At 34.7% G+C, this 24,682-nt stretch overlaps 1 protein-coding gene across 1 annotated transcript in view; it reads left to right on the top strand.

Moving 5' to 3' along the window:
• The window catches only part of COL4A5 (collagen, type IV, alpha 5), a 272,036-nt gene that overhangs the window by 125,376 nt on the left and 121,978 nt on the right, over nucleotides 1-24,682 (top strand). The window contains exons 5-19 of the mRNA XM_011982572.1: nucleotides 995-1,039; nucleotides 1,125-1,187; nucleotides 3,698-3,751; nucleotides 4,095-4,121; nucleotides 5,845-5,925; nucleotides 8,205-8,267; nucleotides 10,222-10,257; nucleotides 10,347-10,388; nucleotides 10,558-10,650; nucleotides 12,759-12,812; nucleotides 12,909-12,965; nucleotides 13,225-13,269; nucleotides 15,334-15,387; nucleotides 17,084-17,125; nucleotides 19,205-19,337. Coding sequence (XP_011837962.1) covers nucleotides 995-1,039; nucleotides 1,125-1,187; nucleotides 3,698-3,751; nucleotides 4,095-4,121; nucleotides 5,845-5,925; nucleotides 8,205-8,267; nucleotides 10,222-10,257; nucleotides 10,347-10,388; nucleotides 10,558-10,650; nucleotides 12,759-12,812; nucleotides 12,909-12,965; nucleotides 13,225-13,269; nucleotides 15,334-15,387; nucleotides 17,084-17,125; nucleotides 19,205-19,337 — 889 coding nt within the window. The remainder of the gene's footprint in view (nucleotides 1-994; nucleotides 1,040-1,124; nucleotides 1,188-3,697; nucleotides 3,752-4,094; nucleotides 4,122-5,844; nucleotides 5,926-8,204; nucleotides 8,268-10,221; nucleotides 10,258-10,346; nucleotides 10,389-10,557; nucleotides 10,651-12,758; nucleotides 12,813-12,908; nucleotides 12,966-13,224; nucleotides 13,270-15,333; nucleotides 15,388-17,083; nucleotides 17,126-19,204; nucleotides 19,338-24,682) is intronic.

The raw sequence follows: 24,682 nt of genomic DNA, 5'->3' as shown, positions 1-24,682 counted from the left end.
CTAACAGTTCCACATGGCTCAGGAAGCCTCACAATCATGGCAGAAGATGAAAGAAGAGCAAAGGGACATCATACATGGCAGCAGGCAAGAGAAAATGAGAGCCAAACAAAAGGGGAAACTCCTTATAAAACCATCAGATTTTGTGAGACTTACTACCACAAGAACAGTATGGGGAAACTACCCCCATGATTCAATTATCTCCCACCGGGTCCCTCCCACAACATGGGGGAATTATGGGAGCTACAATTCAAGATGAGATTTCGTTAGGGACACAGCCAAACCGTATCAAGTTGTTTCTAATTTTAACTATAACTGGTTATATGATTGTTTCTAAACTTTAGCTATAAGAATGCTGCAGTTGTTAACTTTGTTTCTCATATTTTGTTTCATAATTTCTAGGGTATCTTCAGGATAGATTCTTAGAAGTGAAATGCTAGGTCAAAAGGCAAATGCATGGGTAACTTTGCTAGATATTTCCAAATTTCCCTCCACAGCATTTGAATCTTCATTAGCAGTATATGAGAATACTTTTTCACCATAGCCTCACCTACAGAGAATATTGTCAAACTTGTATTTTTGCCAATCATGACAGAGAAATTTAAGAATTTTGGGAGTGATCACTGTTAATGTCTTCAGGGGCAATATATTTGCTCCTCCCCCATCCCCTGCTGAATTAATTTTTATCACAAACCTGGGAGATCTTTATCTGTTAGAAGAGACATTTCATCCACGAATTTGCCTCCTCCTAATAAGTGCAATGAAGACAATACTCCCTCGAATTGAAGTTTCTTTTATAGTTTTCAATAAAAGAGACTTTTAAACACATATAAGAGATTTTTCTCTAATGTTTCAAAGAACAATGAGTGGTAATAAATAGTGAGACACATTTTTTTCCAAATCTATTCTAAAATAATTTTCATAATATCCTTAGGTAGGATATTATTTTATTGTTATTGGTTGTCATTTAGTTTAAGGATTTTATTTCTTCTTATAGGGTCCTCCTGGACTTCCTGGATTTCCAGGGACACCAGGTCTTCCTGTAAGTAGCATTTCACTTTTTAGTTTGAAACCTCTTGAAAAGTAATCTAAGACATATTATACATGTGTTGTGTTGCTTTTCAAAGGGAATGCCAGGCCATGATGGGGCCCCAGGACCTCAAGGTATTCCTGGATGCAATGGAACCAAGGTGAGATCCATCCACTTAATCTTAGGTAGTATACTTGACAATAATTAACTTAAAATATAGAAGAAGGGATATAGTGGCTTCAGGTCTAGGATATTACATAAAGTATGCTCTGACTATAATTTTCTATATATTGAACTATCAATAATTTCATTAAACATTTATAATTAGGTGGGATGTTGCATTGGGTTGAAGATTACTTACCAAATCCTTTTTTGGCTTTAGCATAAAGTAGGATGAGAATTAAAACAGAATTAGGACATATATGTTTCAAATATTATATCAGTTGTTGAAAGTAACACTTCTGAATGTCATTCATTTGCTTTGCCATTATTAAAAACCTAGGTACAATTTATGTTTTCAAATATTTCATGTTTTTAAGTTTTTTTAACACACCAAATAACTTCCTTAAGAAAAATCTTAAAAAATTATATGTAATGCAGCACATCCATTTTTACTATAAACCGTCAGTATGAAAACTGAAACTTCTTCATCGGCAAAGATGATACGTTTAACAATTTTAAATAACCCTAACTTTAGATACGGCAAACTTTTTTTTTCTGATCCAATGTTTCTTCTCTTTAGTCAACTGTTGGATTGAATATAAAGTAATAGATAGCAAGAAAAAATGAGGAAATTTTGCCCTTTTTGTAAGCTTACATATTATAACCAATTCTTATTCCCTCCCCTTTCCCCTTTTCCTTTAGGTTAATGCAATATATTGTTATTCTCTGTATTTTCTTTTGGTATTTTCTGTTTTTCACATAATATTCTGTAAAACTATTCATAAAATACCTTAGATCCTTCTTTCTTTGTTTCGTTTTGTTTTGTTTTTTGAGACGGAGTCTTGCTCTGTTGCCTATGCTGGAGTGCAATGGCATGATCTTGGCTCACTGCAACCTCTGCCTCCCGGATTCAAGTGATTCTCCTGCCTCAGCTTCCTGAGCAGCTGGGATTACAGGCATGTGCCACAATGCCCAACTAATTTTTTTGGTATTTTTAGTAGAGATGCGGTTTCACCATGTTGGTCAGGCTGGTCTCGAACTCCTGACCTCTTGATCCACCCGCCTTGACCTCTCAAAGTGCTGGGACTACAGGTGTGAGCCACTGCGCCTGGCCAGATCTTTCTAACTAATGGCCTATGTCAGATTTTATATAGGGCATATTTTTAAAATAACTCGAACAAACTATTTTGCATTACAATGGCCATATTTTGTGATACTGTACTATATACTTGAGGCAGTACAGTTCTTTTCATCTCCAATATTTCTTCAGGTCAATGTAACCCTTGTTAATAATAATTTTTTAAATTTGGGATTTGTGAGGACCAATCATGTTCTTCATTTTAGCTAGGGCAACTTTAAAGTAATAAGACCAATGTGGAGTTAGTTTACCTGATACATTTCATGTTAAATTTGACTAAATTTTTGTGCCTTGTCTGGTTATTTGTTTATTTTTATATACTTACTTATTTTTGCCAGTGTGCTTTAAGCAACAAACAGACCACTAGCCAAAGTTTCAAATTTGAAGGCCTAGTGTATCTATAATCAGGACAGTGTGCTATATGATTAAAGGGAGCATTGATTAACTTGTGTTTCAGGCTTCCAACTATGTGAGTAACAAACTTTAAACAAATTAAATTGTTTTATTATGTATATTTTAAGTCTGAATGCTTTTCTTACATTTCTTACTATGTAAGTAAAAGAATGAACTTTAAAGTTGGAGCCACAATATATAGGTTTTTTTCTTTTTCTCTCTTTTAAACTTGATGTCTAGGCCACTTCCTTTCTCTCGGGACCTACTTTTCCCATGTGCAACAAGGTGGAGAGAAGGGTATTGGACTCACAAAGACACAACAGTAGTAATTTTATTCTTTCAAACCTTCTGATGAAGTTGTTTCTAGGATTACCATGGCGTATAGGTATTTGAAATGAGGTTGCTTTGGTGTTCTTCAACAATTTCAGCTTTTGTTTTCTAAACCAAGTGTCCATATTAGTACTGGGTGCCTAGAAAACATAATGACCTGCAATTGCTAGAACTATTGCTATTATTGTCCTCTTGGTGATATTAATGGCCTTCTTTCTTACCATCTTTTCCCCTTTACAAAAATAATTTGAAATCGTTTACGATAAAAGAAAAATGTAATAGAGCAGTTAAAGTAAGAATCTATATAACACGTGGGCAGGAAATTGGGGCAGATCATTAACTATTAAATGTGATGATAGGAATTTGTGGCATGATTGTCTCAAAATGTCTTTGTTGGAAGAAAAGAACTGAGGTGGATGATTTTTTTTCTTTGCTTCTGATTGGGATGGATGAATTGGGATAAAAGTTGAATTGATATGGATAGTTGATATTGAAGTAATTGGAAAGTGAAGGCTAATGAACTTTTTGGCAATCTGGTATGTTTCAAAATGGCTTTTACAGAAATCTTTTCAAGAAGTCATATCTTGATGGTATAGTTATTCTTTGTTTCTTGTTCCTCCATGCTCTTTATTTTTAACTCCTTCTAGGGAGAACGTGGATTTCCAGGCAGTCCCGGTTTTCCCGGTTTACAGGGTCCTCCAGTAAGTTATAAAATTTGGGATTATGATGAACACAGGAATTAACAAAAGAAGCAGACATGTAGTGAGAAAGCCCAGGGCATTCATGTGGAACAAAGTAATACATTTTAAAGTAATAAACTAGAGGAAAATGTTTCAAAAAGAAGTTGGTAATATAGCTTTCTGCTGGGCAAAAGCAAGAATTTATATGTATATAAATGTCACCTCTAAGTATCCTAAGATATATCCTATTCAGAAATGATGCTACAGCAGTCTACTCAGTTTACACTCTATTTAGAAAGCATTCTGTAATTGACTTGTTTCTCTCTCATACATATAAAATAATCCTTTTTCTTTTTAATAATAGGGACCCCCTGGGATCCCAGGTATGAAGGTAAGCATCTCATCCTGGGGAACGAATGTTTTGAATAAAATATTAGGATAGCCTGCAACTTCAATAGGATAATGACTCAAACTTCTGTCTTAAAATTGGTGTTTTAGAAGTTGTGCAGGTATAAACTTACAAGCTTGTAAGCTTGTAAACTTACAAGTAGTCTCCTGTGTTCCCATGGCTTTAAGTACCTTGTATGTGCTGATACACTTGAAAATGTGTATATTAGACTTGAGTTTCTTTTCTGACACTTTAAGTCTTCATCTTCTTACACTTTGATACAGTTGACCACCTACTCTCTGTAGAATTATTTTTTTCTCTGGCTTCTGTTACACTGTCCTTTCCTGATTTTTCTTCTGCACCTCTGGTTATTCTGCAGTCTTTTATGTAAGCTCATTCTTTTATGCCCATCAAACATCAGGTCACAGTCTGTACTCCTTCTTCCCAGAAATATTACTAATGCCCATATTATTGATTACTATCTAGTTACTGAATACCAAATCAGACTTTTCTTCTGAGTTAGCTATGTGTATTCATCAGCCTCTCTGACATCTCCACATGTTCCAAGTAAACCCACCCACAAAATAAACCTGCTCCTCCCTCTGGCTCCTCGTATCTCAGATTTACATCTCTATATGTTATGTACACTTTTACATGATCTCAAAACCTGGAAGTTAACATTTATATTTTCCATTCTTTCACACACCTCCTCATTCAATTCCATCACTAAACACTAAGTGTGCCTATAAAAGACATCTTAAATTCATCCACTTTTCTTCATTTCCACTATTACCACGTTAGTCATAATGTCTCATCTTGATTACTGCAATAACCTCTTATCTAGTCTCTTTTTTTCACTACTGCTCCATCCTTACCTCCCCTCCTGTTTTATTCTTTACAAAGCAACCAAGAATGATATTTTTAAAGTGTTAATTGATAATTTAATCTCCCTGCTTATAAATCTTCAAGGACTTTCTACTGTGTATCTAAGGTAAAGTCCATAGTTTGTTTGTAAGAACTGCATGCTCTGGTCCTTGCCTATATTGACAGCCTTATCTTAAACCACTAAACTTATCCTTTAGCTCACTGACCACATCAGTCTGCATTTAGTTATTGGGATATGCCAAACGTTTTGCTTTTGGAGTCTTTCGTGTATATGGTTTACTTTGCCTAATATTCTTCCTCCTGTCTTTACCTGAATGACTCATTATCCTTCAAGTCTCAGGCTGAATGTTACCTTCACAGATTGCCCTTCTTTGACTACCCAAACTAAAGTAATTTTCTCCACTAGTTTTTTTTCAATTATTGTACCACGTATTTTTCTTCATAGCCCTTAATATTCGCAGCCCTTGATGTTGTCATCTTATATTTTTACATATTAAGGTCTGTATTTTCCCATTATATTGTTAGCTTTATGAGAACAGAGGCCTTGTTTATCTTCTCTATTACTGATTACCCAGAACCTACCACAGTTGTTGGCAAATACTTAATATTTACTACGTATTTTTTACGAGTAACTGAAGGTACTACACTCTTAATAAATCTACTGTTCTTCAGTGTACTCTGGCCACTTCCTCATTTTCCTTTAAAAGTTTTTTATTACTGAGATGGCCTAATCTTTTAGTACATCTCTGTTACAAATTGAATCTTCAGATCATTTTTGTGGTTTGCTGGTTTTCATGTATAATAACTGTGTCATAGAACTTCCATTGATGGCTTCTTTTAGGGTGAACCAGGTAGTATAATTATGTCATCACTGCCAGGACCAAAGGGTAATCCAGGATATCCAGGTCCTCCTGGAATGCAAGTAAGTATCCGGTGATTTTCTTTTTTTGCTATATTGATTAAACCAAAAGATTACAACAATCCCTCAACCTTTAGTACTCTCTGTTTTTGTCGTAAAAATTATCATCAGATGTTTATTAGACATTACATGTACTTTCTACCTGAAAATAAAAGCAATCTGGACCAGGGAGAATTTTAACAACATCTGCTTCATTCTTCTGCTTTTCTATCCAGTTTTTTGGGGATTGGCAGCAGAAATAGGGTTCTATATTCTTATTCTTGTACTGTGGAGAGCAGTAGGGTCTTTTGTACATTTACAAAAGACCTAATTAAAAATAAAAAGTATGGGTGTCCCATTGAATATATTAAAATATATCATTTGTAACACTATCAGTTATGCGTAACATATGAACATATTTTGAAGGCTGAAGGAATACAGTTTATGCATAGTGAACATCAAATGTAATCTTAAGAAAAAAATTTTAGCCTGTAGAAAACATGCATAGAGAGAGCAGTAACTTTTGAATGTAGATTAGGAGGTCAATTTCTCAGAGTTTATATTTCATGATAATTGATTCCTTTGCCCAAAATGAAAAATCAAAACTTTCTGGTAGTTTATCACTAAGATACAAGACTGGGGACTTTTTTCATTAGCTACCTTCTCATTTCTTACTTGATATCACCCATGCACAGTTTTTAAAATTCACTCAATCTTGCCCTTTATATTTTATAAATTGTTATGAAGTAATATTTGAAAATACAACAGAATACATGCAAAATATACGTATGTTATGAAGCATAACTATAAAGTGAACAACATTTAAGAGCTAGAAAATTACAAATGATTTTTAATCAACCTGTGTGTCCCTTGGTAACCAAATCCTTCTGCTTTGCCCCAAGACATAGCTACCCTCCTGAGTTTTCCACTGTGCCTTAAAAATAGCTTTATTATATATGCATATATTTCTAAGTAATAGAATATTTAGTTTTGCTTTATAAAATAATGTAATATTTATGTAGTTTTCTGCAACTTACTTTTTCTACTTGATATGCTAAGATTCATCCATATTCTTGGATATGGCTTTAGTTCACTCAGTTTCACTTTCATATAACTTTCCATTTGTGAACATACTACAATTTGGTGTTTTTTGTTTTATGTGGTGTTTGTTGTTGTTGTTGTTTTGAGATAGCATCTTGCACTCTTGCCCAGAAAGGAGTGCAGTGGCATGATCATGGCTCACTGCAGTCTCGACCTCCTGGGCTTAAGCAATCCTCCCACCTCAGCTTCCTGAGTAGCTGGGACCACAGGTGCACATCACCACACCTGGCTACTTTTTAAAATTTTTCGTGGAGACAAGGTCTCACCATGTTTCCAAGGCTGGTCTCAAATATCTGAGCTCAAGCGATCCTCCTGTTTAGGCCCCCCAAAGTATTAGTTAGGATTACAGGTGTGAGCCTCTGTGCCAAGCCCACAATTTTTTCATTACAAAAAAATCCATGATTTATATCTAACTATAGAATTGCTAGATTATAGGCCAAATTTTCGGTTTTTAACATGCCAAATTATTCCATAACACTTGTATCATTCTCTTATAATTTATCCCAGTTACTCTTATTTCCCTCTGTCTTTAATCTTATCTATTTTTAAATTAGAGAAGCTATCTTGAAAGTACTAGCCTTTCCCTTCTCATTTATAGCATAAAAGCCCCAACTAAATGCATACCTTTATCACTTTATTTTGTAAATTTTCCTTATTATTTGTCTTATATTTATTTACCACTTTAAACCACAAGTTTTCTTATAACTACTTAATCCTTTTATCCCTATGCATTTTAAAATTTCACTTAGAATATTGCTGAATGATAAAATTGTAGAGCAGAATTCCAGTGACAACTGAAGTTTAAATGAAGTCCAAATTTCATCCATTTAGTTCTTTGTAAGATACAATGAGGGGGCCGGGCACAGTGGCTCACGCCTGTAATCCCAGCACTTTGGGAGACCAAGTCATGATATCGAGAGCAGTCTGGCCAACATGGTGAAACCCCGTCTCTACTAAAAATACGATAATTAGCCAGGCGTGGTGGCAGGTGCCTGTAATCTCAGCTACTCAGGAGGCTGAGGCAGGAGAATCACTTGAACCCAGGAGGCGGAGGTTGCAGTGAGCCGAGATCATGCCATTGCACTCCAGCCTGGGCAACACGAGTGAGACTTTGTCTACCAAAAAAAAATACAATGAAGGGCTTGTTTTTTTAGTTTTTTTGTTTTTTATTTTCATCATTTTCTTTACTCACTTTATAACAGGGCCTACCTGGTCCCACTGGTATACCAGGGCCAATTGGTCCCTCAGGACCACCAGGTTTGATGGTAAGCTCTCTTCTTTAATTTAATTTCTCCCCCTTTCCTTTCTGACTTCTTTCATGAATATTAATATTATTTATAATACTTGAAAACATAATGCATTCTCAACATTCCTAATTTATAATTTTCTTATTTAAAGGTGACTTTACAATGATGTGGTGAATAATATGCATTCTAAGTAATGGCTCCATTTTATAGATGGAAAAATGAGGTATATAAAAGGAAAGATTTATGATGAAATATTTTGTTGGTTGCTTCTTGATGTATCAGTGTTGAAGTCAATTCTGGCCATTTCAGAAAGTCTTTTAAGGCAGTTTTCTAATCACTTGATGAAACATGTTTCTTCAAACTGCAATTTTTTGTTTAAGAAGAACAAAAGCAGGGCTTCATAAAAAATATTGGCTTTCATTTCTTAGGCGCCTGGGACAAAACAGTAGAATTGGTGAGGGGAGCGATCACTATGCAATTGGTCACAGGTTTTTATACCCGTAAAACTTCTACAGATCCTGAATGTGTAACCGATTCTCTTACTTTACTACCTCTATAGTCACTCTTATTTTCTATCCTTGTAAATTCTAAGTATTTTTACTTCTGCAATACTTAGATTTCATTCAAGTCATGTTTTGGACTTACAACTTTGCTGTTGCCCTCTTAAAAGGCCAAGAAAATTGTATTTCAGTAGAAGTAATTTCTCATATGCCACTCTATCTCTCATCTACCATATATTTAAGTGACAGTTTTCATTATACCTGTATAGATTGTACATTTTTGTTTGTGACAATTGGTCCTGCACTTTTGAATGAAGGAAATAATGTTTGATGAATACTAGAGGAATCTACCAGAAAAGATTGTGATTTCTGCTTTCCTATAACTTTTTGGGGGAAGATTACAAAACCCTTCAGTTTGTTTTAGTTGTAGACTTAATGCAAAGCATGAAACTATGGACTTTTACACTTTTTCCTAATTCTGCTGTTGGAACATTGGTGCCCCTTGAGTATGTTGTTACACCTTGAATTTCCTGAACCATTGTGGCCACTTAACCGATTCACTTTACATTTCTGGATATTCCTTGAATTAACCCTAATTCAACAGGTGAAGCCAAATCTTAGAAATGCCACCAAGAGGCCGGGTGCGGTAGGTCATGCCTGTAATCCCAGCACTTTGGAAGGCTAAGGCGGGTGGATCACCTGAGGTTGGGAGTTCGAGATCAGCCTGACCAATATGGAGAAACCTTGTCTCTACTAAAAATACAAAAAATTAGCCAGGCTTGGTGGTGCATGCCTGTAATTCCAGCTACTCGGGAGGCTGAGACAGGAGAATCGCTTGAACCCAGGAGGCGGAGGTTGTGGTGAGCCGAGATCATTCCATTGCACTCCAGCCTGGGCAACAACAGGGAAACTCCGTCTCAAAAAAAAAAAAAACAACGAAAGAAATGTCACCAAGATACAATATATAAATAAATAGGCCCATTGAGGTTAAGAGGCAACATACTTGAGCAGAAAGGTGCCTATTTAATTTTTCAAACCTTGAAACATTCTCAAATACACAAAGTCAGATTGTATAAAAATCAAACTGGATTTTAAAAAATAACACATGGTTTTTGGAACTTGATAGTTAATTGCGTTATGGTACCTAAATTTACGTATAATTCTGATGTGAAAAATTTGATGGGCTGTTGAGATTAACTTTTGAATTGATTTTTGACACTGGGGCTACCTGTCTACCTCTGCCCATCCCAGTTTTTTTCTCTTGCCCATTTCTGTTCTGTCATCAGAGGTACTCACATTCATCTAACTCATTTTAATCAGTTAAAACGTGTGTCTCTGACTAAAATGAAAACAGACAAGAAAATACTATTTTGATGTGCTTTTTCACACCTTACTCTTTCTGAAACTAAGTAACTTTTAAAATTAACTTATTAATATAACATTTTATTTTCTCTTTTTTCTTCTCTTCATAGGGCCCTCCTGGTCCACCAGGACTTCCAGGACCAAAGGTAATTTTCTTTTTCTTTATATCTTTTATTTGGTGTGTATTCTTTTCTTACTGTCAGTGAGATTTTTAAATGGAAACTTCTCTTTCCAGGGGAATATGGGCTTAAATTTCCAGGGACCCAAGGGTGAAAAGGTGAGTAAAGAAAGAGAGTTGGTTATTCAGCCCTCAGCTTTCTCTTTTTGTAGTCATTTGAACTGCCTTCTTTCTTTCTCTTGATTCTTGCAGTTATCTTATCTTACATGTCATATTATTGTCTGTGGTGGTTATGAAATATCACTGCCTTATTTTGTCTTGCAAACAGGGTGAGCAAGGTCTTCAGGGCCCACCTGGGCCACCTGGGCAGATCAGTGAACAGAAAAGACCAATTGATGTAGAGTTTCAGAAAGGAGATCAGGTGAGTAAGTAGGGAGGAAGTCAATGAAAATCTTGCTATGGATATGTTAATTAGTTTGATGGTGGTAACCACTTCACAATGTATATGTATATCAAAACATCACATTGTTTACACCTTAGATATATACAGTTTTTAATTAGTCATTTATACCTCAATAAATCTGAAAAAATAAAATGATAAAAAGTTAAAAATAATATTTATATGTAAGTGGCATTCCATTAAAATGCATTATAAGCTGAAATGTGGTTATATATCAGGGTATTTTTTTAAATAACAAGGATCTGAGATTATTATTTTTTTTTTTTTTGAGACTGAGTCTTGCTCTTGTCACCCAGGCTGGAGTGCAATGGCATGATCTTGGCTCACTGCAACCTCTGCCTCCTAGGTTCAAGCGATTCTCCTGCCTCAGCCTCCCTAGTAGCTAGGATTACAGGTGCCACCACCACACCCTGCTAATTTTTGTATTTTTAGTAGAGATGGGGTTTCACCATGTTGGCCAGGCTGGTCTTGAACTCCTGACCTCGTGATCCACCTGCCTCAGGCTCCCAAAGTGCTGGGATTCCAGGTGTGAGCCACCACGCCTGGCTGAGATCATTAAATTTTTAAAATAACTTTATCAAGATACAGTTTACATACATAGAATCCACCCATTTAAAGTGTACAATTCAATTTTTTTAGTGTATTCACAGGGTAGTGAAACTATCCGTGCAATCTAACTTTAGAAAATTTTTAGGCTTCCTTAAAAAAATCTCCATACCTATGTTAGCTGTACTCCCTATTTCTCCCCAAATTGACCAGCCCTAGGTAATCACTAATCTACTTCTTGGCTCTGTAAATTTTTCTATTCTGGATATTTCATATAAATGGAATCATATAATATGTGATCTTCTGTGTCTGGCTTCTTTTACTTAGCATAGTGTTTTCTTGTTAAATCATTTTGCAGCACATATCAGTGCTTCATTCCTTTTTATGGCTGAATAATATTTCATTGTGTAGTCTACATTTTGTTTATCCATTTATTAATCAGTTGATGGGCATTTGGGTTATTTCCGTTTTTGGCTATTTGAAGAATCCATTCATGTATAAAATTAGGTTGTGGTAAGTCAGAATGATGACAGTGTTGTCTACATTTCACCGATATGCAAGGAGAAAGATAATGTTACTCTATAAGCCTTTGCTGTGTTTAGAAATAATTATCTGATACTCTGCTTTTGCTAGAGTAGATGAGGGAAATTAGATATATTTTTAAAGCATACTGGCCCACACTTAAACAAACAGAATGTGTGCATTTTTGTTTCTCTTAAATGTGAATAAGAAAGTTAAGAATAAAGGAAAAGTTGTATTGAAACTCTACCATCAATATGACTTTGGCCATTTAATTATCTGCCAAAATATATGTATGCCATTTGACCCCAAAATCTCCTTGTTTTAGGTATTCTTACTTTGTATAAAATATTTTATAAGAATAAAAAATTGTCATTTTTTCATTTTAAGTGTTGCCTTGTTATTTACCTCAAATCTTGGCTTGTATATAGACAAGAAATTAACTGAAATGAGCAAAGATAGCTCTAGTTAATTTTGCTTAGAATATTTCAACCTTAAATTAGAAACACCCTATTATCTTTGGTTATACTACATGAGTATACAGTTCAGTTTAATTTTTTTAGAGGGAGATTTATTTTTATTTTATTGTTTAAAAAATTTCTACCTTTATTATATATACAGGGGGTACATGTACAGGTTTGTCACATGGGTATATTGTATGATGCTGAGGTTTGGGGTACAGATCCCATCAGCCAGGTAGTGAACATAGTACTCAGAAGTTAGTTTTACAAGTATTACCTGCCTCCCTCTACTCTTAGTAGTCCCCAGTGTCTATTGTTGCCATCTTTATGTCCTTGTGCCCCCAATGAGACCATGTGGTATTTGATGTTTTGTTCATGCATTAATTCACTTAGGATTATGGCCTCCAGCTCTAACCATGTTGCTGCAACATAGATGTAGCTGTGGTTCAGTTTATTAAAAATGCTTCTAGCTAGTGCTAGTGCTTAGAATGAAAAGCATGTTCCAGTATTAACATTGACTTCCTTTCCCCTACTACTACATAGGGACTTCCTGGTGACCGAGGGCCTCCTGGACCTCCAGGGATACGTGGTCCTCCAGTAAGTAACCTAAAGTGCTTTAGCATCATTTAATGTAAATTGGCATTGGTACACAATACTCTATGAACCAATGTGAAACTATTTTTATGTGTACAGGGTCCCCCAGGTGGTGAGAAAGGTGAGAAGGGTGAGCAAGGAGAGCCAGGCAAAAGAGTAAGTGATGTAACTGCTAATATTCTTTGCAAAAAATTCTAAATGTGTGTGTGTGTGTGTGTGTGTGTGATTTTATTCTTTCTTCCTACATCTTACTTCCATTGTTTCAAAATATCACTACTGACATTATAATGTTGATGTCTAAAAAGTCTACTTAATATAGTCCAAGCCAGTAATAAAGCTTGTTATATTCTTTAACTTTATACTTCCTAACTAACAAATGTATGTTGTTGCTCTATCATTTCTTTGTATCGTGTAGGGTAAACCAGGCAAAGATGGAGAAAACGGCCAACCAGGAATTCCTGTGAGTAGCTAAGGTTCTTCCCCCTGCAAAACTGGAGACATTTATATGTTGGTATAACATATGGTGGTAGAGAAAGAGTATGACAAAGAGTGTGGGGTCTGGAAATAGTTTAAATGAATTGAAATTATCCAGTCTTTGTCTTTTGAATATAATTTTCAATTTTTAAAAATGTTTGTGAGTCCATAGTAGGTGTATATATTTATTTATGAGGTACATGAGATGTTTTGATACACATATGCAATGTGAAATAAGCACATCATGGAGAATGGGGTATTCTTCCCCTCAAGCGTTTATCCTTTGCATTACAAACAATCCAATTACACCAAATATAAATTTGAGGTTCATCTATTTTTTAAAGTCAGACTTATTGAGATATAATTTACATATAGTAAAAGGAACTATTTTTAGTTTACAGTTCTGTGTTTTTTTGTTTTTTTGTTTTTTTGTTTTTTTTGAGACAGAGTCTTGCTCTGTAGCCCAGGCTGGAGTGCAGTGGCCGGATCTCAGCTCACTGCAAGCTCCGCCTCCCAGGTCCACGCCATTCTCCTGCCTCAGCCTCCGGAGTAGCTGGGACTACAGGCGCCCACCACCTCGCCCGGCTAGTTTTTTTGTATTTTTTCAGTAGAAACGGGGTTTCACCGTGTTAGCCAGGATGGTCTCGATCTCCTGACCTCGTGATCCACCCGTCTTGGCCTCCCAAAGTGCTGGGATTACAGGCTTGAGCCACCGCGCCCGGCTACAGTTCTGTGTTTTGACAAACACATACAGTTGTGTCACCACCACCATAATCAAGAGCACTTCCATCACCTTCAAAAGTTCCCTCATGCTCTTTTGTAGTTATCTCCTCCCTATTCCCCTATCCCAACCTCCTTGCAACAACTGATCTTTTGTCAGTCTCTTTAATTTTGCCTATTTCCAAATGTCAGATACATTGGATCATTTTGTATATAGCCTTTTGAATCAGGATCCTTTCACATAGCATAATACATTGAATTGTGTATCAGTTCATTTTTTTATTGCTGAGTAGTATTTGATAATTTGAATATACCATGGTTTGTTTATCCATTTACCCATTGAAGGATATTTTGGTTGTTTCTGTGTTGTGGCCATTATGAATAAAACTATTACAAATATTCCCATACAGTTTTTCTGTGTGTGTGAACATGTTTTTTTCAGTAAAAGTTTTGACAGGTAATATTTCTACTTACTACCAAAAAGGGGCATGGGAAATAAAATATGTAATTCCAAAAACATTATTTCAAGCAGCTTCAGTATCAAGAGTATCCACAGTAGGCAAGAGTTTTTCAAGGACAGAGAGAATATTTGATGAAATTTGTAAGTTATTCCATGGGAAAAGGATAATTCTTAACAAGATAGGTTAGAATTACTAAATTCAGATAAATTGGTTTCAGGATATTTTACTAAACAGGCAATCCTCATTTACAATCTCTAGTTCAAAAATATTTTATATTATAAAATATCAAGAGGTAAATTCAGGGCCTCAGTTCCTGGCTTCTTTTGGAACAATTGGTCTTTGTCTTGATTCAGGCAGCTGTGATATTCAACAATTGCCTCTTAGTGTTTTCAACAAATGGGGGTTGGGCGGTAGGGAGGCTGTTCTCTTGTTCTCTGTTTGCACTGGGAGAGCCCAAGTTGGGTCAAATAAAGGCAGCCTTGCAAATAGTCTTCTTTTGAACCACCAGACAGATCATATAATGATAATTCTCTAGAAATGGGGCTTTGAAGGAGCTCCAGCCCTGTTCTTTCCTCTCCAGTTGCTGCTAGGCTGCGGGTTTTCACCTTGATTGTGAGGAGAGGTGGTGGCAATAGAGCAAGTTAAAATGCCACAAAGCTCTGAGTTCTCACAAGATTCAGCATTTTTTTTTTTTTTTTTTCTGAGAAAACACTCCTTGAATTGTTGCAAGCTTTGGTTAAGTTATGAAAGTTAATTCTGACTGACCATTTTTGCCAGTATTCTCATTGCTTCTATGGAGAAGACAATTTTTGGAGATTTCCTAACCCCACCATTTGTGCTCATGTCACCCTATCCGCTATTTTTTAAAGGGTTTGCCTGGTGATCCTGGTTACCCTGGTGAACCCGGAAGGGATGGTGAAAAGGTAAGAATTTTAATACTTTGAAGTGACTGGTTTAGTCTAGCTAAAATAATCCTTTTCTTCTCTCAAGCTTGAATTATAAATGGAAAACGTCTACATAACTAGCTTTTATATTCAAAATATTCCTTCTTTATTCATCTTTTGCTCATTTTTCTTTTATACCACACTTGCTAAATTTTCTTCCATTGCCATAAATCACAGTCCATGTTGCAGAAATACATTAAGCATTGTTTAACTTTAGCATCTCCACTGTGAAAAGTCATTGCCTTTACTTTGAGCTTGTGTCGGCAAAGCTTTTTTTTCCGCAAAGAGAATTCAGCGCTATTTTAGTGAGGTCCTCTTACGAAAAAGGCTTATAGCTGTGAATGTAGAACGTCGCCACTAAACATTTCCATTCTGTATGCAATTACTGTCTGTAAGTCTGTGGCTAATTCTTTTTTTTTTTTTTTTTTTGGAGACGGAGTTTCGCTCTGTCTCCCAGGCTGGAGTGCAGTGGCCGGATCTCAGCTCACTGCAAGCTCCGCCTCCCGGGTTTACGCCATTCTCCTGCCTCAGCCTCCCGAGTAGCTGGGACTACAGGCGCCTGTCTGTGGCTAATTCTTTGTTGTTTTTCCCCCCTACTGGGCCAATGCACCCTGACTGAGGTCAATTATTTAGTTACCTATTTTTCAAATGACTTTGAAACATTGTATGAAGCACACAATTACCAGAGTTTTAGCAGGTCACAAAATAACCAGTACTCCAATCCCTCTTGTCTTTAATTGCTTTGTATCAAAAACTGCAAGCTTTTTTGTTTTTCAGGCAAGGAAGGAAAGGCCTTACAAACTTGAATGTAGGCAGAAGGCACATATTTTAATGGTGGTTTATTTCTAAATTAGGTCTAAGTTCTAGCATGGCTTAAAAGGCACAATTAGCATAAAGGGAGGTAGGAAATACTCAGATAAAATGGTTTTTTGTCAAGTAGTATTTGTATATAGATGGATGGCTTCTATGAACAAGACTAGAGTCAGAATAGAAGTATGAAAAAGACCATCCTTGTGTCTTGGCCAGTAGTAGAGTAACATTTGAATATTGAATATTGTGTTTTTTCCATGCTGTTATAGCTACTAATCAACGATAAAAGTTCTATCTGAACTTGTCTTCCATTAGCTTCCAAGAGCAAGCTCACAAAAGCAATTCAGAGTTACTAGCTATTATTGATGATAGTTAAGTCCATCGCATCTGAAATATCTGTCACTAATAGAAATGACACTACATTTATGTCCTTGGCTAGTTTTATGAGGAGAAATATGGCTAAATGTAAAAAAAAAATGTAAGTTTTTCACTGATTCTAGTGCTACCATTTTTTTCTATTATCTTCTTTATAGAGTATTTGTAGTTGGCTAAAAATAGGAATCTTAAAAATCAAAAAAACATTACAACTAGAAATACCTTAAAACTCTGGTCCAAAAATCTTTATTCTTTGTATATAAACCGGAGAAGTTAATTAACTTGGTCAATATTATATAGCTAGTAAATCTGAGACAACATCACAGGTTAGGCTTAGCTCAGAATTGTTTCATTACTTCATGTTGCATTTCTCATTTGAGGTATTTTATGATTGATTTCTGGGTCTTTTTGAAAAGTGTCTCTTATATTCTTGAGGAAATTGATGTTTTCATGTGAATTTTACTAACCTATTTACAATTGAATTGAACAGGGCCAAAAAGGTGACATTGGCCCACCTGGACCTCCTGGACTTGTAAGTTTTTTTTTAGTATTCATTTATCAAAATTTATTAATGCATTATCATTTTTGTGCCTTAATTGCATACTCCCTACTTTTTCTTCATAGAACAGAAAATTTCAAGTCATTATCAATTTCTACTGGCTTAAAAGTCTTTATATCTAAAAACTTCAGTAACGTTGGCCTCAAGGTCTTGTATTGTTCTGCCTATGCATTACTTCTGCATGGTAAAGGTCTAAAATTATGGCTTTGGGTTGTTTTACTTCATGATTGCCAGATCACTTCTCAAGCAACCAGCAGGTGGTGCAAGTGTTGCTTACAAAGGTTCAATGAAAACAACAACAAAACAAAACTTGGGGAAGTTGGGGTGGGGTGGGGTTTTGGTCCTTTCCCCTGCAGAGCTCAGGAGAAAGATAGATTTGGTCTTAATAGGTTTTCTAAATTTGTAATTGTCTGATTCACACCTCTTTCTTTCCTGAGTGTGTGCTTTCTAGGGACTTTTAATAACGCACGTAGGAAGCTGCTTTATGAAAGAATAATTGGGAGTGGGGGAGCTACAGAATTTCTGTCATGTTTGTGTTCACTATGAAATTTAAGTCAACTGTACTTCCAGTCTTATTAGGAATAAAATATCGTTGCTGAGGTTTAACATATTGGTTTTTCTTTGGTTGAAATTTAGTAAGACTCTTGACTTCAAACTGCATTGAAGCCGCAACAGTGCGAATGTTGGAAAACTTATGTGTCCAGACATGTTAGTAACATTAATTTAATTCTTATTATCCATAGTGAGTCTCAGTTATTAATACTTAGGACTGTACTAAATCTAATGAGGATATACTTAAAGAAGATCTTAGATTTTTTTTATTCACTTTCATTTTAAAATCAGCTTCACTCCTCTAGGAAATAATCTCTTTATAAAATGAGAAGATAAAATTTTAATACGTATCAGAAGAAATGGAAATTTTGAGAGTACAGTCCTATTTAGCAGCCCAGTTTCCTTTTGAATCACTATTCCAATCCTAAGTCCCACAACTTTTTGTCTCCTTTTGTGTGAATGTTTCTTATATCCATCCAATAGAGACAGGATGAAATATCATACTGCTACTAGGTGTTAATTTGTACATCAGACTGGCAGTCTCTTAAATCTGATGTTCATTTACCTTTATAGGTCTATAAGAAGAATTTTTAAATATTTAATTTATTTAATGCTAAGTTTTTAAGAAAATATTTGAGTTACAAGAATACAGAGTAAAAAGGAATGATTAATTAGTTGGGTTTAATCAATAAAGAAAAGATGGGTTTTATTTTTAAATTTCTTTTGGTATATAGTAGGTATATATATTTATGGGGTAGTTTTCTTTTTTAAAGGAAGAAATAAATGTGGGTTAATAAAGGGAAAGATTGGGGAAAGGCATTACACATGTTTGGAATGGAATATGCAAAGACATAGACAAGAATGTGCAAGTTGAATGAAATGATTAGAATCAGACAGACTTCACTATAATAAAACTTTATTGTAAGACATAATAGGAGATTAAATAGGTGAGAGAGGTATTGGAAGTGAAAAGTGACTTACAGTTCAGGATTAAAAGTAGCAGCACTTGTAGTAAAAAGTAGTGAGCAATTTTGAGTCCTTAAGCAGAATAGTTAACACACGCACACAAATGGTTTTTGAGGAAGCATATCCTAACAATAGATTGGAATTCAAGGGACAAGATCAGAGGTGCTTCTGTTACTCTAAGTGTGAGTTGATGATACAGTTGTGGCAACAGGAATCAAGGGGGCAAATTGGAGAGATGTTTTCTGTAAAGAATTGTCAGGCTTAGGAGACTGGAATTAATTGAATGTGAATTATAGGAGAAGAGACATCAAAAATACTTTTAGTTTTATACGCCTTGGGCTCAGGAACATGGTAATGTTGTTACTTGTATTGGACATTTTCTAATCAGTTGGAGGATGGGAGCGATACGGAATGTGATTCATAAACTATGTGAAAATGATGACATTGCAATCATATGTAGCTCCCATAGTATTTTCAGGAGAACAAGGCTTTTCTTCTTTGCATTTCTTTATTTTTTTTTCTTTTGTAATAAAGGTAATTCCTAGACCTGGGACTGGTATAACTATAGGAGAAAAAGGAAACATTGGGTTGCCTGGCTTGCCCGGGGAAAAAGGAGAGCGAGGATTTCCTGGAATACAGGGTCCACCTGGCCTTCCTGGACCTCCAGGTAAATGAGATTGCATTTATGGCCTTGTGCTTATAGCATGCTTACTAATCCATGTATACTTTTTATCAGATCAGTTCCATGGTAAGCATGGAAGTAGAAGACACAAATCCTTTTTAATTGACAGGTACTTCCCAAATCTCACTATACCTTCTCTCACCATATTACTCACTTGTACTTTAAAAAAGCCTAAGTGAATAGTGTCCTTTAATCCTAAGATTCCCGTTTCTACATTTTATTTTTTATTGATACATAATTGCACATATTTATGGGATACATGTGATATTTTAATACGTGGGTACAATGTATGGTGATCAAATCAAGGTAACTAGAATATCCGTTACCTCAAGTATTTATCTTTTCTTTATGTTGGGAACATTCAAAATTTTCTCTTCTAGCTGTTTTGAAATATACAATAAGTTGTTGTTAACTGTTGTGAATCTACTGTGCTATGAAACACTGTAACTTCCTGCTTCTATCTAACTATATGTTTGTACTCATTAACCAACCTTTCTTCATTGCCCCCGACCCTTCCCAGCCCCTGGTAACCATCATTCTCTCTACCTCCATGAGATCAACTTTTTTCTTAACCTCCTACATAAGAATGAAAACATGCATTTGTATTTGCCTTTCTGTGCCTGGCTTATTTCACTTAACGTAATGTCCTTTAGGTTCATCCATATTGCTGAAAATGACAGAACTTCGTTCTTCTATGGCCGAATAATATTCCATTGTGTATTTATACCACATTTCCTTTATCTGTTCATCCACTGATGAACATTCAGGTTGATTTCATATCTTGGCTGTTATGAATAGTGCTGCAATAAACATGGGAGTGCAGATATCTCTTTGAATTACTAATTTATTTTCTTTTGGATATATACCCAGACGTGAGATTGCTGGAACATATGGTAGTTCTATTTTTAGTTTTTTGAAGAACCTCCATACCTTTTTTCATAATGGTTGCATTAATTTACATTCCCACCAACAGTGTATGAGTTCTCTCTTCTCTGCATCCTTGCAGCATTCTGTTATTTTTTGTCTTTTTGATGATAGCCATATTAACTGGGGTACATTTTATTATTACTATATTATACCAAACAATTCTGAGATTTAATAGGCAAATCATCACACTTTTCATGCTAATAGGGAAGGATATTCTCCCCAAGTAATGCCTAGTTTTGCAAGATTTCCTGTATAAAAATGGCAAGCAGCATTATCCACCTAAAATTTCAGAAACACCTAACTAGAAATCCCCATGGTGATTTTGTTATAAAATAAAATCTTAGAGCTCAATACTGAGTTTTATATTATTGCCTTTGAAAACACACAGTATAGTGGAACATTTCTAATTTGGCCACAAATTGAGTACTGCCCTTATCTAGAATGTTTTTTTGGATGTTCTCTGACATAGGGTAATAATAGTGATGTATGTAAAATTTCCAGATGTATGTGGTACAGTGCCTGGCACACATACATATTCAATAAATTATTATTCCTTTTCCTTCAAAAATATGTGGCTAATGAAATACAAAATGATGAGATGAGTGATAGTGATCTTTCCCAAGAGAAAGAAAATAAATATAGGTTCCATTATGCTCTAAATGTGAACTTCAGATTCCTAATCTCAAGATAGTGAACTAAATACATACTGTATCTGGAAAATTGAAATAAAGAATTACCTCAGGATGCAGTAAAAGAGATAAGGAGTTGGGAAGTATGAATGAAAAGTTAAGAGGTATAAAGGATAAACTTAGAAGCTCCAAAATTATCTCATGAGGGAGGCCAAGAAGGAAAGAATGGAACAAGAGTCAGCATTTGAAAAAAATAATGGCTGAGAACTTCCATCTATTAAAAAACACATACATCACTATGGAAAAGCTCATGGAGCACTAAGCAAGAGTAAAATAATAGTAATGCAAAAGCCCATAACTAGACACATTGTAGGGATATTTCAGAATTCAGGGATAAAAAGAAGCACTTAAAAACTATTTGAGAACAAAAAGCCGATCACCTACAAAGCAGAGTCAGAGGATGATAATGGAGCACATTTTCAAAGTGATAAGGACAAATTACTATGAATTAGGGATTCTGTGTTATACTAAACTATCATCCTAATGTGAAGATAAGATACATAGGAAGTTTAACACCGTCAGACTGTCTCTGAAATAGTTACTGGAGGTTTTACTCCAAAAAGAAAAAAAGGAATTCTGGATAAAATGAGAATAGCAGTAGGATGCAAGAACCGAAGCTTAGAAAATATATTAGTAAAGCATATTAAGTCTAAATCAGTACTGGTCATTTTTTAAAAAGGTGTTTTAAGTAACAACTTGGAGCTATAATTGTAAACATTATTAACCTGTGATGTGTAGATGCAGAGAGAATAAAGAGAAGTGTTTTGTCTTGTTAGGGAAAGATAATATAAATCTTGTTAACTGTATAAATTTTTAGAAATATATAGGTTTAAGTACATAGGTTAAAATATTAATAGTAGCCACTAGAGAAGAATAGAAATAAAATGTATAACTTACACACCAATTGAAGAAAGAAAATGACTAAAAATCTCTTATATCGTGTAAGTTAGGATTGGGGCAAAATAAAGACAAATCTGGGCAAATAGAAAATAAAATATAAGATGACAAGAAGAAGTTAAATATAAGTCAGTAACTCCAACAAATTTGAAAGAACTAAACACTGATTAAAAGACACTGACTAAAATTGAAATTAAAAATACCTATATATAGTGCGTAGTAGACATATCTAAAGCAAAGTGACAGATATAATCTGAAAATAATGCAATATATACTGGGCAAATGCTATACATAAAACTGGTTTAGCAGTTCTAATATAGTATGAAATATAATTAAATGCAAAACTTGAAACTATAAAAATTCTGGAAGAAAATGCAGGAAAAACTCTTCTGGACATTGACCTAGGCAAAGATTATGACTAAGACTTCAAAAGTAAATGCAACCAAAACAAAAATATACAATTGGGACTTAATTAAACTAAAAAGCTTCTGCACAGCTAAAGAAACAATCACTGGAGTAAATAGCCTACAGAATTGGTGAAAATATTTGTAAACTATGCATCTGGCAAAGGACTAGTATCCAGAATCTATTAATATAAGGAACTTGAACAAATCAATAAGAGAAAAAAAAAAACCCCATTAAAAACTGGGCAAAAGACATGAACAGAACACTTCTTAAAATAAGACATACATGTGGCCAACAAACATGAAAAAAATACTTAACATCGCTAATCAGCAAATAAATGCAAAATCAAACCACAATGAGATACTAACTCAAACGTTAGAATGGCTATTATTAAAAAGGCATAAAATAACAAATTTGGGCAAGAATGTGGAGGTCATAGTTATATATTGTTGGTGGGAATTTAAATTAGTTCAACTACTATGGAAAGCAGTTTGGAGATTTTTCAAAGAACTACAAGTAGAACTAGCATTCCACCCAGCAGTCGCACTACTGGGTATCTACCCAAAGGAAATCATTCTACAAAAAGACACGTGCACTCATATGTTCATTGCAGCAGTATTCATCATAGCAAAGTCATGGAATCATCCTAAGTGTTCATCAGAAGTGGATTAGATAAAGAAAATGTGGTACATATGCACTATGGAAGAATATGCAGCCATACAAACAATGAAATCATGTCCTTTGCAGCAACATGAATGCAGATGAAGGCCATTACCCTAAGTGAAATAACTCAGAAATAGAAAACCAAATACCATCTGTCTTCACTTAGAAGTGGGAGAGAAACAATAGGTATGCATGGACATAAAGATGGAAACAATAGACATAGGAGGCTCCAAAAGTTGGGGAGATTGAAAAGCTACTTTTGGGTACATAGTCACTAGTCACTATTTGGGTGATGAGTTCACTGGAAGCCTAAATGCCACCATCATGCAATATGCCCCTGTATTACTAACAAAGCTGCATATGTACTTCCTGAATCTAAAATAAAAAAGAGACATTCATATGGATAAATAGATAAATCATATCACAATGATTTAAAATTTATGAATATGTATCTAACAATATAGCTTTCAATGTATAAAGTGAAAACTGATAGCGTATGGGAAATAAACTGACAAATCCCCAACATACCAAGTAGGTGAAAAATAAGGTTATAAATGATTTGAGCAACACAATTGAGCTGTATATATGGGGGAAAGAGAAATACTTTGTGTGCAGCAGAGAATATGCATTCTTTTTAAACATACATGGAATATTTAAAGAAATTCATTCTATTAGAACATAAAGAAATATTTAAAAATTACATGCATGTCATTCTCTGTGATCACAGTGAAATAAAATAACAAATTTACAACAAAATCACCAAAAATGTTTACAATTGTATGTTAAGAAACAATATATTTATTTCTAGACATAAAAAAGAAACAAAAGGAAATGACAGACTACCGAATGCTAAACAACAATGAAAGCACCTCATATCAAAACTCATTAATATAGCGAAATCAGTACCTTTCTCACAAAATCAGAAAGACTAAAACGAAATGACTTAAGTTTTTGAAAAAAGAAACAAGCACAAACAGAAGGAAAAGCTTGATAAAGATAAAAATAAAAATTAATAAACAGAAAACAAACTAAAAATGTAATTGGATAGGGAAAATAAAAGATATTTTGAGTGAGAAGAGTTTGAAATTAACAAGTTTGCAAATACAATCAAGATAAAAATGAAAAAAGGCACAAATATAATCAGTAAAGAAAAAGATCATTATAAAAATCAAATTTTAAATTACAAGAAAACTATAAATGTGTTAAAATATTTTAAATTTGGAAAAAATATAAATTTATCATGAAACAGGAAACAAATTAATTAAAAATGTTTTGAGAAAGTAGGAAACCTCAGTAGATCAATTACCATAGAACATTTTAAAATGTTAGAGATCTCCATGAAAATGCATTGGTTGTATGGGTGGTTTTATCATTTTACAAACGAATTCTACCAAGCTGTCAAAAAGCAGATAATTCCCAAATTTTAAACTATTTTCAGGACATTAAAAAAAATAAAGTTGGTGACAAAACCAGTACCAGCCACTGCAAAAACATGCCAAATTGTAAAGACCATCGATGCTACGAAGAGACTGCAGCAACTAACGAGCAAAATAACCAGCTAACATCATAATGACAGGATCAAATTCACACATAACAATATTAACCTTAAATGTAAATGTAAATGGGCTAAATGCTCCAATTAAAAGACACAGACTGGCAAATTGGATAGAGTCAAGACCCATCAGTGTGCTGTATTCAGGAGACCCATCTCACGTGCAGAGACACATAGGCTCAAAATACAGGGATGGA

This window comes from Mandrillus leucophaeus, unplaced genomic scaffold, assembly GCF_000951045.1.
Source record: "Mandrillus leucophaeus isolate KB7577 unplaced genomic scaffold, Mleu.le_1.0 Scaffold1055, whole genome shotgun sequence".
Taxonomy (NCBI): Eukaryota; Metazoa; Chordata; class Mammalia; order Primates; family Cercopithecidae; genus Mandrillus; species Mandrillus leucophaeus.
Note: the sequence above shows the minus strand (reverse complement) of the source record. Positions and strands in the feature narration are given on the sequence as shown.